Consider the following 16,233-nt stretch of genomic DNA (forward strand, 5'->3'; position numbering starts at 1 on the left):
TCTCCCCCCCCACTGTTCCTCCTCCAAGACAAGCAGACATAAAAATGGGGGTCCCCCTCCCCCAAGCCCCCTGGCCCCTCCCTTACGCACTTGTGGCTCTTCCCAGGGCATTGATGCCGGTTATCTCCTGTCTCTCCCCCTTCCTTGGGCTGGGCAGGTGACCATCTCAGTGGACGGGATCCTCACCACCACAGGCTACACGCAGGAGGATTACACCATGCTGGGCTCTGATGACTTCTTCTACATTGGGGGCAGCCCCAACACTGCGGACCTGCCGGGCTCACCCGTCAGCAACAATTTCATGGGCTGCCTCAAGGATGTGAGTAGGGTTTGGGTTGGCTGGAGAGCCCTTTGCTTCCTGCCTGCCATGTGCTTTAGCCTGACCAGGCCAGCGCTGGGCCTCTCTGATCCTTGTGAGACCACAGTGGGACAAGATCCTTCTTCAAAATGTAAAGCCATTGATTGCAGGAGTGTCTCCTCTTTCTTTTCCTTAAGACTTGGAATTCCTCTCCCCTCTGAGGATCTTCAGAGGCTGCTGTGGTCCACAGGATAGACCAGTGGTCTTCAGGGTTGAAGGCTAAAGGTCTAGTTTCAGTATGTAGTGTTAGGGGGCTGGAGAGATGGCTCAGCAGGTAAGAGTACTGGCTGCTCTTGCAGAGGTCCTGGGTTTGGTTCCCAACACCCACATGGCAGCTAATAACCATCTAGTTCCAGGGGATCTGACACCCTTTTCTGGCCTCCACAGGCACTGCATGTACAAGGTACACTTACACACATGCAGGCAAAACACTCGTACATATAAAAAAACACATTAATTAATTAAAAAAGGTAGAATGGTGCTGGAGAGATGGCTCAATGATTAAGAACACTGGCTGTTCTTTCAGAAGAGCCGTGTTCAAATCCCAGTACCCACATGGCAGCTAACAACTGTCCATAACTAGTTCCAGGGGATCCGACAGCTTCTTCTGTCCTCTGAGAGCATTGCATGACATGGGTGCACTTACCTACATGCAGGCAATACACACACACACACATAAAAAGAGTAGAGTGTTAGTATCCATTAGAAGACAGCAGCCAGAGGCTGAGGGTATAGCGCATTTGATAAGATGCTTGCCCCGCATGCATGCAGCCCTGCGTTTCATCCCCAGCACCATATAAACCAGGCATGATGGTGCACATCTATAATCCCAGGACGTGGGAGGTGGAGGCAGGAGGATAAGTTCAAGGTCATCCTCAACTAGACATTGAATTCAGGGCCATCTTGAGTTACGTGAGACCCTGTCTCAGAAAATAAAGAGAAAAGAGCAATCAGACACTAGTGACAATTATCTGTCATAGGAGTGACAGCTGAGCTGAAACTGGGACCCCACAGCAGGAGCTGCCTGGTCAGTGCTGGGCTGGAATGAAGAACAGAGGAAGGGTGCAGCTGTAGAACAGAGGCCCAAGCCATGTGGACTGGTGGTACTAGGCCACTGGGGATGAGTGGCAGGCCCTGTGGCTTCTGGGGATGGGACTGTTTAGCCACTGGAGATGGATGATGAGCCTTGTGGCTGCTGGGGATGAGCGATGGGCCCCTTGAAGACTGGGGATGGGGGATGGGCCCCATTGCCACTGGGGATGGTTCTCATGGCTACTGGGCCCCTGTGGTAACCAGGCCCAAGTTGGCTTCTGCTTCTTTGCCCCTGACCCCTCTCCTTCCTGCAGGTGGTCTATAAGAACAATGATTTCAAGCTGGAGTTATCCCGCCTGGCCAAGGAAGGGGACCCGAAGATGAAACTTCAGGGGGATCTGTCTTTTCGCTGTGAGGATGTGGCTGCCCTGGACCCTGTGACCTTTGAGAGCCCCGAGGCCTTTGTTGCACTGCCCCGCTGGAGCGCCAAGCGCACTGGCTCCATCTCCCTGGACTTCCGCACCACTGAACCCAACGGTTTGCTGCTCTTCAGTCAGGGCCGACGGGCTGGGGCTGGAGTGGGCAGCCACAGCTCTGCGCAGCGGGCTGACTACTTTGCCATGGAGCTGTTGGATGGCTACCTCTACCTTCTTCTGGACATGGGCTCTGGGGGCATCAAGCTGCGGGCGTCCAGCCGTAAGGTCAATGATGGCGAGTGGTGCCACGTGGACTTCCAAAGGGACGGGCGCAAAGGTCAGGAGGCCTCTGGACTGCCCTCTCCCTGGCTTCTCCTTTCTACCTGCCTGACTTCTCTAGCTTTCTTTTATCGATCTTTGTTTTACATCATTTCCTGTCCTGCTACCCCAACACAACCTCTCTCCCCAGCCCTTTGACCCCCTCCATCACTGTGAAATGGTTTCCTTATCTGTGAAAGGAACAATTACCCAAGGGCCCACCACGCAGAGAGAAAGAGAGCACACTAGGAAGAATCCTGATGTAGCAACGGACAGGAAGAGGTCCCATCTGTGTAGAAGAAAATAGCTTCCTAGAGCTGGGTATGGTGACCTGCAATCCCAGCGCTTGGGAGGCAGTGGCAGGAGATCACCCTAAGTGTGAGGCCAGCCTGGACTACATAGTGAGTTCCAGACCAGTCAGGGCTACATAATGAAATCTTGTCTCAAAACAAAGCAAGGAAAACAGCTTTCCAGCCATGGCTCCCTTCCATCATTGAGCCTTCTTTCATGAGCTCAATGGGCAAGACTGTCTCTCATTGTCTGAGGGGATTGGTTCTAGGCTACCCCCCACCCAGACCAAAATCCGCAGTGCTCAATTCCCTTATAAATGACAGTGTGGCATTTGCATATGATTTGCATACATCCTCCTGTATGCCTAAATAAGCTCTAGAGTCCTTAAAATACCTGATAGAATGTAAATGCTGTGGCTCAGTTGGTACAGTACTTGGCCTAGCATGCATGCTGAAGCCCTGGGTTCAGCACCACATAAATTGGGTGTGGTAGTGCACACCTGCAATCCCAGCGCTTGGTAGTAGAGGCAAGAAGATCAGGAGTTTGAGGTCATCCTCAGCTACACAGGGAATTTGAGGCTAGCCTAAGCTAGAGACTGAGTCTTAAAAAAAGAAAAAAGGAATGTAATTACTACATAATAATCATTATACTGCATTGCTGTTTGGGGAACAATGGCAAAAATAATGTCTGCATGTATTCAGTACATCAACACATTTTCCCCCGGAATATTTCTGTCCATGTTTGGTTGCCTTGGAGGCAGGGCCTGAGTACACATACAGAGCCTGCCTTGTTCACTGAGCAGGGAGTGCAGCTTGTGGTGCTGGAGACAGGGGAAGCAGTCCACCATGTCTGGTCAGCAGAGACACTGCGAATAGCCCACTACTGCTGCCTGGTTGTGAGGACCCCCAAAGCAGAAGGTCAGGCACCCAGTCAGGCTGTGCTGGAGTACTAAACGGGCCTGACTGTTTAGCTTCCAAGAACAGATAAGGCAGGCATGGCGGTCCGCTCAGGAGGCAGAGGCAGGCGGATCTCAGTGAGATCCAGGCCAGCCTCATCTACGTGTGAGTTCCAGGCCAGTTGGGGTTACTGGGAGATCCTGACTCAAAAAGACAAACAACCCAGAAAAGAACAGACAAGATTGGAGACTTGGGGTGGTATAAATAGCTGTAGACTAATTCTGGAAACTCCCCTCGCTTCTCACCTCTCTCTTCCATCCCCTCCTTTCAGCCTTTCTTTTCCATCCTTTGTTTTCTGTCTGCCAATTCTCCTCCGTACATGCTCTGCTCCTCCGTCTTGTTGAACCCTGGAGAATTACCCTAGAAAGGGAGGATTGATGCAAATGAGACTTGACGCGTTATCCAATGTAAGTGCTTGTTAACATCAGCTAAATTTCTGTGCTCCAGTCTGGGTAGAGTGACCGGTCCTCTGAACATAGCGAGGGGACCTTGAGGGCTCCCCAAAGTGTAGGCTTGCCACCCCTTTCACTTCCTTCCTGAGAGAAATCCATGTGAAAGGGCTTTATCCCCAGGCTTTGCCTCATGACGGTGCCTGTGGGTCTTCACACCGTCTGTAGAATCACATACAGGAGATCGGTAGTCCTTAGTCTGTGGCTAGCCATCCTTCGGCTGCTTGTCCACCCAGGGGTTGGGACAGCTGTCTAACGCCTTCCCGGTTCCCTGCCTTTTTTTTCTTCCCAGTGCTTGCGATGAAACCCAAGGCTTTGCTCATGTTGAGATACTCCCCCGACTCCCTTCTCCTGTTAAAAAAATATTTTATTATTTAAAATTTTATGTGTATGAGTGTATTGCCTGCATGTAGGTGAGTGCCCCCTTACCATGCAATGCCCACAGAGGTCAGAAGAGGGCATCGGATCCCCTGAAACTGGAGTTACAGATGCTTGTTAGCTGCCATGTGGGTGCTGGGAATTGAACCCAGGTCCTCTGCAAGAGCAGCCAGTGCTCTTAACCGCTGAACCATCTCTCTAGCCCCTCTCCTGTTTAAAAAAAGACAAGAAAAAAAATAGACTTAAAAAAAATGTATGTGTGTGTGCACGTGTATGCTCATGTGGAGATCAGATGTGCCTTCGACCTTGCGGAGGGAGGGTCTGTCTTGTTTCTACTGCTGTGTAGTGTACTCCAGGCTGTTTAGCTTCTGCCTCTCATCTTGCCGGAGGAATGGTGGGATTACAAATGCATGCAACCACATTTCCTTCTGCGGGCTCCAGGGATTGAACTTGGGTCATGAAGCTTGTGCAACTCTTGCCTTACACTGAGGCATTTCCTCGGCCCTCCTTGGTTGTTTTGTTTTCATTTCTTTTGGAAACAAAATTGTGATAAATTGTATATCACATGAAACTGCTGGTGCTAATCATTAGTCACAGTTCAGGGGCGTCAAGTGCACACGTGGCTCTGCAACCCTCACCACCATCCAGCTTCAGCTTTCTTCACCTTCCCAGACTGAAACTGTCTCCATCAAACCTAAACTCCTCTCTCGTCTCCTCTGTCCCTGGCAACCATCATCTTTCTGTCTCTGTGACTCTGACAACTCTAGGGACCTTGTAGTAATGGTTATATAGTATAACCATTACTATAGTATATAGTATTTGTCCTCCTCATTTTCTCATTTTCATATGTATGGTGTACCGACTCTGTGTGTGTGTGTGTGTGCATGTGTACTGGCACATGCTTGTGGGTGCACATGCATGTGGAAGCCAGAGGTTGATGTGGAGAATCATCCTTTTTGACTTACACCTCATTCAATATGGCAGGGTCTCTCAATCAAACCCAGAGCTCGCTGATATGACTAGCCTCTCTAGCTAGCTTGCTCTGGGCATCCTTTGTTTCTGCCTGTTGAGCTAGAATTACACATGGCGTGCCGTGCCCACCTGGCATTTCCATGGTTCTGGGGACCCGAACTCTGGTCCTCACACTTCCACAACAAGCACTGAAGCGCTGAGCTGTCTTCCAAGGCCCCTTCTTTTATCCTTTGTTGAGATAGGGTCTTGCCTGACTTCAAACTTGAGATTCTATTGTCTTACTCCTCCAGAGTGCTGGGATCACATACATGTGCCTCCACAGCCTTCCAGAGTGCACCACGACCAACTTGTATTTATCGTCTCTTGCCTGGCTATTTCATTGAGTGCTGTGTCTTCGGGGGTTCGTCTGCGTTGTAGCATGAGTCAGATCTGGCTTCCTTTTGAAGACTAAGAAATACCCCATTGCTGTGTGTACATCTTGTTTATCCATTCTTCCATCAATGAAGGAGTCAGGTTGCTCCTGTTCCATATTTGGGAGTAACTTTGGAGCAGGGGCCAGAGCTCACCTGTTTCCTTTCCTGAACGCTCTGCTGAATATCCTTTTTTGCTCCCCTCTTCCTCTCCAACATTCTGTTCATTTGCTCACATCCCAGATGTGAGCTCACATCCCCAAGGGGTCAGAACAGGCACCTTGGGACTCTGGCCATAAACAGAGTGTTGGGAGACCAAGGAGGCCACATTCGGGACCCTGAAAGGAGAGGGGTCCGGCAGCAGGACCTTGAGGCAGGTGACAACTTATCAGAAGAGAACAGACTTGGGCCATTGTTCTTTAAAGGGAGCCCAGGACTGACTAGATGGCTCAGTGGGTGAAAGCTCTTGCTGTGTGAGCCTGATGACCTGAGTTTGGTTCCTAGATCCCATGATGGAAGGAAAGATTTGAGTCCTAAATGTTGTGTTTCATGTGCACGCGTGCGTGCACATGCGCACACACACACACACGCACCACCCCCACACAAATAATAATATTGATAATGATAATAATAAAATTACAAAAACATTAGGGGCTAGAGAGATGGCTCAACAGTTAAGATTGCTTGCTGTTCTTTCAAAGCACCAGTTTGATTCTGAGCACCCACAAGCATCTGTAACTCCAGCTCCAGAGGATCTAATATGCCCTCTTCTGGCCTCCATGGGCATGTGCACATATACACAGATACATATATACACAAATAATAAAATAAATCTTTAAGAATGACAAAACTGGGGGATGGAGAGATGGTGCCAATGTTAAGAGCACTGACTGCTCTTTCAGAGGACCCCAGTTCAGTTCACAGCACCCATATCAGGAGAGTTACCAACTGCCTGTCACTCCAGCTGCAGGGGATCTAACCCCTTTTCTGGTCTCTGTGGGCCAGCGTACACAGACATGCACACATAAATAAAAATAAAAATAAATCTTAAAAAAACTTTAAAGCTCAAGATCAGCAAAGTTTTGTTTGGGCAGAGAACATGCTTAAAGTAAGGAGCTGTGTCTGAAAAGAGGTTTTGATGTTGCTCCCTGACTCTCCCCTTTCTTTGAGCTCACATCTGATGTCCTCCTAAGGCCTTCTACCTCTCAAAATCTCCACCACATTCAGGCCTGATGGAGGCCAGTGCCTCCCAAGCACTCTTTTATTAAAAAAATCTTTTTGAGACAGGGTCTCCCTGTAACCCCAGCTGGCCTGGAACTCGCTATGTAGACCAGGCTGGCCTTGAACTCACAGAGATCTGCCTGCCTCTGCCTCCCAAGTGCTGAGATTAAAGACGTGTGCTACCATGTCTGGCTTTCTTTCTTTTTCTTTTTCTTTTCTTTTTTTTTTGAGCCTGCCCAAACTTGAAAAAGGAAGAAAAATAAAAAATATGTGGCTGAAGAGATGGCTCAGCAGTTAAGAGCATTGGCTGCTCTTGTAGAGGACCTGGATTCAGTTCCCAGCACCCACATGGTGGCTAACAACCATCTGTAACTTCAGTGCCAGGGGATTTGATGCCCTCTTCTGGCCTCTGGAAGGACTGCACAACAAAGGTGCACTTACACAGATGTAGGCAAAACACTCTTACACATAAAACAATAAATAAATGAATAATTTTAAAAAATGAAGCTGGGGAGATGGATCAGTGGTTAGGAGTGCAAACTGTTCTTGCAGAAGACTCAAGTTCAGTTCCCAGCACCCACACTGGGCGACTCATACTGCCCATAACTCCATCTGTCAGGGATCTGATGCCCTCTTCTGATCTCCATGAGCACCTGCACTCAGTGTACAATACCCTTCACCCATACACATAATTTAAAAAAAGTCTTTAGGCCAGACATGGTGACGCACACCTTTAATTCCAGCACTTGGGAGGAAGAGGCAGGTGAATCTTTGTGAGAGGCCAGCCTTGTCTACAGAGCAAGTTTCAGGCCAGCTAAGGCTATCTCAAAAATTTGGAGGGAGGGAGGGAGGGAGGGAGGGAGAGAGAGAGAGAAACAGAGAGACAGAGAGAGAGAGAGAGAGAGAGACAGAGAGAGAGAGAGAGCTTTCTGCAGGGTAAGATGACAGTAAAGGCTTTGAAGTTCCCTCCAGATCCCAGATCTTTTTCTAAGATGTTCACCTATCTTGGTCTGTTTTCTGTTGATATAACAAAACACCTGAGACTAGGCATCTTTAAAAGGAAAGATCCTCCTCTGGAGGCTGAGAAGCCCAAAGGCATGGTGTTAGATCCTGGGGAGACTTTTGTACTGGGTCATAACATAACTGATGGGTGAACTCTCGTACAAAAGGAGACAAATACCAAGGCTCATCCTTTACTACCCTGCTCTGTCTTGAGCCCACCCCTGCAGGAATGGTGTGGTGGATGACCTAATCTTACTACCTGTTAAAGACCCCTTGTCCCATCACTATCACAATGACAGCCAAATTTCAACCTGAGTTTTGAAGGAGACAAATTCAGTTAACCCTTACTGTCACTGTCTCCTCCCAAAGAACTCTTCCAGCCAGGCAAAGTGGCCCACACCTGTAACCCTAGCACTCAGAAGCCTGAGGCAGGAAGTTCTCCAAGAGTTTAAGGTTAACCTGGGCTACACAGTGAGTCCTAGCCCAGACTGATCTATAATGCGAGACTCTACCTCAAACCAATTAACCATCAACCAAACAAAACCAAACCAAGACAACAAAAGCAAAAATAAATCTGCCCCCCCAAGACAAACAGACAAAACAAGACAAAAATAATTCTTCTACCTTAGAAGAGGCCCCTTCTGGCTGCCAGCCTGTGTCACAGGCCCCAGGAGCTGACCTACCTGTCCATCTCATTCTTTGGCCATAGAGCTGGCTCCAGGCCAGGCCAGTTAGTCAAGCTGAGGGGTGGAGAAAGTAGACTCTGGGATTTTTTTTTCTTAAGACAGTCTCATTATGTAGCTCTGGCTGGTCTGGAACTCACTATGTAGACCAGGCTAGGCTGGCCTTGAACTCACAGAGATCCTCCCACCTCTGCCTCCCATGAGCTAGGATCAAAGGCATACACCATCATACCTAGCTAGGTGCTGGGATCTTGCTACTTGAATAGGACTTGGGCCCTGCTGCTCCCTGTCGTGGCACTTGGGCTGGCTTCTCAGTTTCTGTGAACCTTGTCTGGGAGTTCAAAATGGGATGGTAAAGGACCAGTTTCCTCCAGCGACTCAGACTTCAGGGATGTGCTTGAAGCACTAGCTGCCTGGGCATGCCATCAAAGAGATGCTTGTTGTGGGTGGGAGGTTTAGATTCAAATCTTTCATCCTTTTCAAAGTTCTCTGCCTCCAGCTCCTGGTCCAAGGGCCTTTGGGGTGGGAGTGGCCCAGAGAATGATCCTGCCCTTTTATAGCTATGGGTTTGGGGTGTGTACCTCTCCTACATATTCTCAAGTTCTCTCTAAGGTGCCTGGGAAGGGTCTGGACAGAGGCCTGCAGCACACTGCCTTTGAGCTGAGTCTCAAGCTCCTGAACCTCCGGACCATAGTTAAACAGTTTGGGCAGAGGGTGGGTAAGCCTGGGCCTCAGATCCATTATGGTTGTCCATCATCTTGAGCCCACTGCAGGGTGCAGACTGGTGGGCCCCAAGCTGGCACTGGGGGCCTCAATGGGAGTCAGGACGTCCCTTTCCAGCCTGTGGCTTCTCTTTCCACTGAGGCCCACTCTTCCTTGGTCCCCAGGCTCCATCTCCGTGAATAGCCGCAGCACTCCGTTCTTGGCCACAGGGGAGAGTGAGATCCTGGACCTGGAGAGTGAGCTGTACCTGGGTGGCCTCCCTGAGGGGGGTCGGGTGGACCTGCCACTTCCCCCGGAGGTATGGACAGCAGCGCTCCGGGCTGGCTACGTGGGCTGTGTACGAGACCTCTTCATAGATGGACGCAGTCGAGACCTTCGGGGCCTGGCTGAGGCTCAGGGGGCTGTGGGCGTTGCCCCATTCTGCTCCCGGGAGACGCTGAAGCAGTGTGCATCGGCCCCCTGTCGGAACGGGGGCATCTGTAGAGAGGGCTGGAACCGCTTCGTCTGTGACTGCATCGGGACCGGCTTTCTGGGGCGGGTCTGTGAGAGAGGTGAGGCTAGTTTTCACTCCCAGGTGTCCCTGCTCTCCCCATTTCTGTGTTCTGGGGTGACCCCACTATTCCTTACCGGGCCCCTTAGACCAGCCCCAGGTGTTCCACCTGGTAATGATTCTTTGGTCTCCTTTCCCCTTCCTTTCCTTTTTTCTGTTCCCCTGTTCCCTCTTCCTCTTTCCCTCCCGGCAGAGGCCACGGTCCTGAGCTATGATGGCTCCATGTACATGAAGATCATGTTGCCCAATGCCATGCACACGGAGGCCGAGGATGTGTCCCTGCGCTTTATGTCCCAGAGGGCCTATGGACTCATGATGGCCACCACCTCCAGGGAGTCAGCCGACACCCTGCGCCTGGAGCTGGACGGAGGGCAGATGAAGCTCACAGTCAACCTCGGTAACCACCCCGTCTCAGGCCTCCTGGCCTCTCCCTGGCCTGCCTCTGACCTACCCCCCACCCCCAACCCTCTGTCTGGAGAAGCTGGTGGTGGTGCCAGCCAGAAGCACCCTCAGCAGTTTAGAAATGGGTAAACATTTTGAATCTGGACCCCTAAGGGCTGTGTTCCTGTGGAGGATGAACAGCCTAGGGCAGTGCTCCATGGCTGATGACACTGTGGACTGGAGACCCGAACGTGGCCACACACCTGCCTGAATGTGTCTGGGTGTGATAACTATCCTCCCAAGGCACTCCTGTGGAGTGTTGATGGCATCTGTCCTACACACACACACACACACACACACACACACACACACAGGATGGCACAGCTCATCACTACTTGGTTCTTGGCATATCTGCTTTCGTTCATTCAGGATGCTCTTCCTGACACCTGCTGAGTACAAACCCAGGCTCAGCTCAGTGGCAGATTGTAGGGACCACAAACAGCTGGGCCCTGCGTGCAGCCATTTCTGCTGAGATTGAGAGTTGTCTTCTGGATGCTGTGTGCAGGTGCCTGTGTGCTGGACACATGAACATGTCACCTCACCTCTGTCTAGAACCGTGTGTTCCTGGCTGAATCCCACAGCTACTCCTGGAAGACACTAGATCACCAAGCAGGCGTGACTTACTCTCTTAAAGATTATAAAACTCATGTGTTGACTTGACCAACATAACAAAGGTAGTGCTGGCTAAGGGAGGCACCTGTGTCAAACCCAGGTCATGGGCCTTAAAGTAGAGAGCTTTGGGTAGGGGCTGTCAGGTAGCTGGTCCTCACCATCAGACTGCTCACTGTCTCTGCTGGAGCCCATGGGTGAGAGCAGGTCTCCAGGGATGCAGAGGGGACTGTTGAGTTCTCCTTATGGACCTCAGCTTTTGTGGTCATATGAGAAAGAGAAAGAAGGGTTCCTCATTCAGCTGGTATTTATGGGGCATCTTTTAAAGACTAGCTGTGATCCAGGCTGCAGCACAGGGTGTCCTGAACCAAGGAGTCCTATGCTGTTCAGGCTGGGTCATAACTGTCCATTGCACACTTTGAGCTGCCATACCTAAGACCTGCCATGTAGAAGCCTTCAAGCCTCCAGAGTCAAGCAGAGCCCTGTGAGTTCTGGGCCTAGGGAAGAAGGGCTCCCCTAAACAGACAAGAATCCTCAACTGGAGAGAATACAGGGCCTGAAGTTTTTAAACGTGTATCTGGACTGTCATCCTAACCTTGATCTCCAGGGCATTTCTGGGACAACCATGACCTTTTGGGGTCCATTGCCTTGTTGAGATGTTTATACCTTCTCTTTATTCATCTGGCCTTTGTACTCTTAGGTCAAGGATTTGCTGAGAGGTGGGGCTGGAGATGGGGAGCTATGTGGATGGTCAAGGCCTCGAGTTGGTTTGAGGGAGTCCCTGCAGCTGTGACCTGACCACAATCACAGCCTATAGAAGGGGTGGCAGGTGGCAGCTCTGTCAGGGAACATGACACTTTTTGATCAAAGTTGTTCAGTTCTGCACTGCCCCCTTCCAATACCCTTGATGCTGTCCCAGAAGGAAGGTCTCACCCAGGGCCCCACACATGGCCCTGTTCTCAGACTGCTGGGACTGGGTACACAGTGCAAGATCCCTTCCTTTTGGGCAAGTATGTGAGTGTTCACACATGGCTAAAGGCTTGGTTCTGTTAGATGGGACAGAACAGGGAGGTCCAGGGTTTTTGGTCTTTAGGGAAGACAGATGTTTCTGGATTTTCTTAGCTTGTTCTAGGTCTCCTGGGAAAAAGCTTGAGTTTCTTTAGATAAGAGAGTGCATCTGTGGCCCTTAGGGGGCCCTTGGAACCTATCACCTTCGGGATCTAACCTTCCCACAAGTCTGCCTTTCTGTCTGTGACTAATAAACTCTCAGAAATCAGAGAACGAAGCAGCCCTCCATGAAGATCTAGTCTGGGTGTCCCAGACTGATGACAACCAACAGTGTGGTGGTTGTGACCCCATCTACAGAGATGTATGTGCTGAGGTTTTTATCTCTAGTCTAGTTTATGACAAAGCTGTGACCAAACTCTTGAGGGCAGGTACCTTATGTGAGGGCACAGAGGTGTGTGGTCACTATGTTGCGCTAGAGACACAAATGATGTTTGTCCAGCTGCCCAGCCTGGGGCTAAGATGGGAAGAGCTCTGGGCTTGGGATCAGAAGACCCAGGGTCTAGCCCTGGCATCTTTTATTACCCGGTAAGTCACTTCTCCCCTCTGAGCCTGTTTTTCTATCTGTAAAATGGGAATAGGAATCTTCATCCAGGGGCTGGGGAATTAGCTCCCTTGGTAAAATGCTTGCTTTGCAAGCCTGAGGACCAGAGTTTGATTTCCACTGTGTACTCTTATCCCAGCTGTGGAGGTAGAGACAGGAAGATCCCTGGGGCTTTCTGGCTAGCTAGTTTAGCCTCTAATGGGTATCCTCCAGGTCCTAGTGAGAGACCCTGCCTCAAAAACAAGGAGCCCAGATGTGGTGGCACATACCTTTAATCCCGGCACTTGGAAGGTAGAGGCAGCAGGATCTTTGTGAGTTTGAGGCCAGCCTGGTCTACATAGAGAGTTCTAGTCCATCCAGGGGTACATAGTGAGACCTTGTCTCTAGCAGGAACACGCAGGCATGCACGCACGCACGCAGAATCCCCATCCTGCCCACTATCTGGGTGCACATGGGGTGATGAAGTGTGGGGACATTACACAGATACAGGCCGCACAGTGAGGAACTCATCAGCCTTCTCTAGTGTGGCAATGGGATAGGGACCCAAGTTGGAGCCAGGTGCAGGGGGCTTGCCTCTCCACAGCATCACCCAGTCCCCACCTCACAACTCCCACTCTGATCTCTACCCTGGATACCACCCAGGCTCTACAGGGCTCCAGGCAGGTAGCAGCACTAAGGCCCCAGCTCTGGGCTAGACTAGCCGTTGGGGGACTTAAGGAGGTTTGGTCTTTGGCTTTGTGGTCCCGGCCTGTAAGGAAGGAGGCCAGACATTAGGGAGGCAGCTGTATAGCTTAGTAGCACTTATGGAAGGAGACTCAGCTCTGGGCCTGATGAAGGAGTAGGGGTGCTGGGGACTCCCTAATAGGATGATTGGGAAGAAGGCTTCCGTGATGGCCCCTGGAGATGGAGATACGGAATTTGTTGCATAAGAGAGGGCCCAAAAGGCCCTGTTGCCTCCTTCCAGACAGAGTAACCAGGGGACCCGGGAAGTGCCTCCCCCAGCAGCCTCACCCCTACCATCTGCAGATACCTGTCATGTTCCCTGAGCTAGCCACAGTCCTGAGCAGGGCAGCTGGTCTCTGTCCCTAGGAGCGGTCATGTCCCCTGGATTCTTTGCCCTGCTGTGGTGTGGCCTGGGTCCTTGTTGTCTACGCTGGGTCTGGCCTTTGAGGACAGTGCCAGCCTGGCTTATCCACCCTGACAGGTATGCCCATGGCATCCCCATGAGGGGCATAGTCTGAACTGCCGGGAGTCACATTTTCCAGCTCTCACCCATGTGCATTCCCCACCCTTGGGAGGCCTCCACCTCATTTAAAAGCATGTGCCACCCACTTCTGAGATGGGCATTCTGGTCCACAGTCTCTTCCTGCCCTTCTCAAACTTCCCCTTGTTTCTAAATTCCCGTTAGTTTCGCTTTCCTGAGTCAGCAGTCTAACTCTTGTTCACATTGTGAGTCAGCAGAAATACACAACATCCCACAGCCCTTTAGTCCCTGGGGCCACTGCCTTTGTACCAGGGGCTGGGCAGGAGATTTCCAGATCCTTCTGTAGGCGGGGAGCCTGAGCAAGGGCTACACAAGGAACACAGTGCCTCCTTGGAGGACCTGTGGCTGTGAGCTTCTGCAGCCCACTGTCTCCAGCCCCTGGGGCCTAGGGGGACTGAGCCAGGGAGCCTTGTTTTTCCCCTACACTCCTTTCCACGTGGGCTGCTCTTGCCCTCTCCCGTCACAAGTCCATACCATTACCCGATCTCTATGTCCAGCATTGGCACGTCCATCCATTTCACCCTCAGGTGCTAGCCACTGCTAATGGGTTACTTGTTATCATACCATGAACTGCACTTGGGGGAGTGTGCTTGGAAGGGCCGCCTTCTCTAGCCCCCTCTGTCTCTGCTGTCCTTTGGGAGGGGACTGGCTCCCCGGGGTACCCATCTTCAAGGTGAATTGGCCCTCCTCACAGCCCACTGGAGGGGGTTTCTGAGGGGAGTCACTGCAGGGTAGGCTGGAACTGTCACCTCTTCTCTGGACAGATGGACCCCCCTTCCCCACTCCCGGCATACCCCCTCTTTGGGAGGGGAAAGTCAAGCTCCTTCCTTGGGACTGTTCCCCAATAGGAGGCTGGTCTGCTCCTCTAGCCTTCCTTGGGACTGTTCCCCAACAGGAGACTGGTCTGCTCTTCTAGCCCCCTTTTTTCTTTTTTGGACCCTTCATTGGTGAAGACTGCTGGCTTGGAGAGAGCCCCTGGGACCTGACTCCAGGGCCTGGCACCCTTCCACCTTCACCCTGCCCCCTGCCCCTTTCCCCATCCAGCCTCTCCTTCCCTTTGTTCTCCTTCCTTCCTCTTTTCCCTGCCTCCTTCCTCTCACTCTGGTCCTTCACTTCCTCGTGTGTCTTTTCTTTGACCTTCTGGTTCTGTCTTGGTGCCCAGGCTATGGCTCAGGGTCCCGGCTGCTCCTCCCACTCTTCTGCTGTGGTTGACAACGCGTGTGGAGCTCAGCTGTACTACCCAAGGGGCCCATGACCCTCAGAACCACAGGGGGCATCTGTTTACCTCCACTGCAGGAACCTTCAATTGCCCAAGAGATGCCAGGTGCCTCCTAGGCCGTGGGGCATTGGGCAGAACTTATTCATGGAGGAGCCACCAGAGGCCAGGGTATCACTGTTAACCAAGGGCTAGAGGTAGCCTACTCCCTGAAAGGTCAGGGCCAGTCTAGGGCATACCAGTAACCTGCTCCAGGCCCTCAGCTCTGGGGAATATAAGCCCAGGCCCAGAGAGAGCTGCCTGAGGCCACATGATGAGTTAGTACAGGGCTGAGATGAAGTCCCAGCTCCTTTGCCTCACTGCCCGTGGCTTTCTACAGCCGCAGGCAGTCCCATCCCTGCAGCCAAACCCAGCTTGGGGCTTATGAAGTGGTTCAGGCATCCTCAGGGCACACTTAAACTTCAGAGGACCTAGGGCTCTGTCCCCTCACAACCAACCACAGGGGTGCTCAGAGGCTCTTGGGGCCCTGAGCTGTTGGCTCTGTGCAGACCTGGGCTTTCTGACCACGAGGGACCCTCTCAGCTTTGAAACTGGGGGACAACAATACTAGGCCCAGGGCAGAGGTGAGAGGCTTTGCTTGTCCCTGACTAGCCTTGCGCCCAGGAAGGCATATTTTGTGAGACCCAGCATCCGTATCCGAAGCCATGGCTCCTCCTTAGGAAAACTAACAAAAATACTAGCTCTTCAGGGTGGAGGAGCACTTTGATCCCTAGTGAAAGCTTGCCCCCCCAGGACAGGGAGGGATAAAAGGAAGGTTCCTGTAGGTGTGATGGTGCCTCTGGGGCTTTGGGAGGTGTATGGCTTTGGGAAGGGGGCCCTGGGGCAGACCCCTCTGTTGAGCTTGGAGCTCAAGGAGTGACATGTCACATCTGGGCTCTAAGCAGGGAGTCTTCCCAGAGCAGGGGATGCAGGGACCCTGGCCCTCCTCACCTATCTCCCCCTCAGGGATTGGGGAGATGTGGGGTTGGTCAAGCCCTCAGCCCCTGGTGATCCCCTGTACGACTGGGATTCCCAAGGTGCCCGTCTCCCTCAGACACAAGAGGCCTGGGCCCCTCTAAGATGGGGGACACAAGCCCTTTTCCCACCACCTGACTGCCCTGCCTCCTGGCTCTGGGGAGGGTTGGAGCCCTCTTGGGAGCAGGAAGGACAAAGGTCCAACTGAAGAAGGGGAGAGAGCACCTGGGCACGCGTGGTCCCCGGAAGGTGGCCCTGGGGGGAACCCCCGCCTGCAGATACCCCTGCCTGTGAAGGATGTAAAAAAAAAAAAAAACAAAA

At 51.8% G+C, this 16,233-nt stretch overlaps 1 protein-coding gene across 12 annotated transcripts in view; it reads left to right on the forward strand.

The window, feature by feature from the left end:
• Nrxn2 (neurexin 2) overlaps positions 1-16,233 on the forward strand; it is a 115,788-nt gene that overhangs the window by 55,046 nt on the left and 44,509 nt on the right. For all 12 annotated transcript variants that reach the window (XM_008838927.1, XM_017799601.1, XM_008838926.2 and 9 more), the window contains 4 exons: positions 158-319; positions 1,705-2,143; positions 9,374-9,760; positions 9,953-10,156. In XM_008838927.1, coding sequence (XP_008837149.1) covers positions 158-319; positions 1,705-2,143; positions 9,374-9,760; positions 9,953-10,156 — 1,192 coding nt within the window. The remainder of the gene's footprint in view (positions 1-157; positions 320-1,704; positions 2,144-9,373; positions 9,761-9,952; positions 10,157-16,233) is intronic.

This window comes from Nannospalax galili, unplaced genomic scaffold (genome assembly GCF_000622305.1).
Source record: "Nannospalax galili isolate Female #2095 unplaced genomic scaffold, S.galili_v1.0 scaffold1659, whole genome shotgun sequence".
Lineage (NCBI taxonomy): Eukaryota > Metazoa > Chordata > Mammalia > Rodentia > Spalacidae > Nannospalax > Nannospalax galili.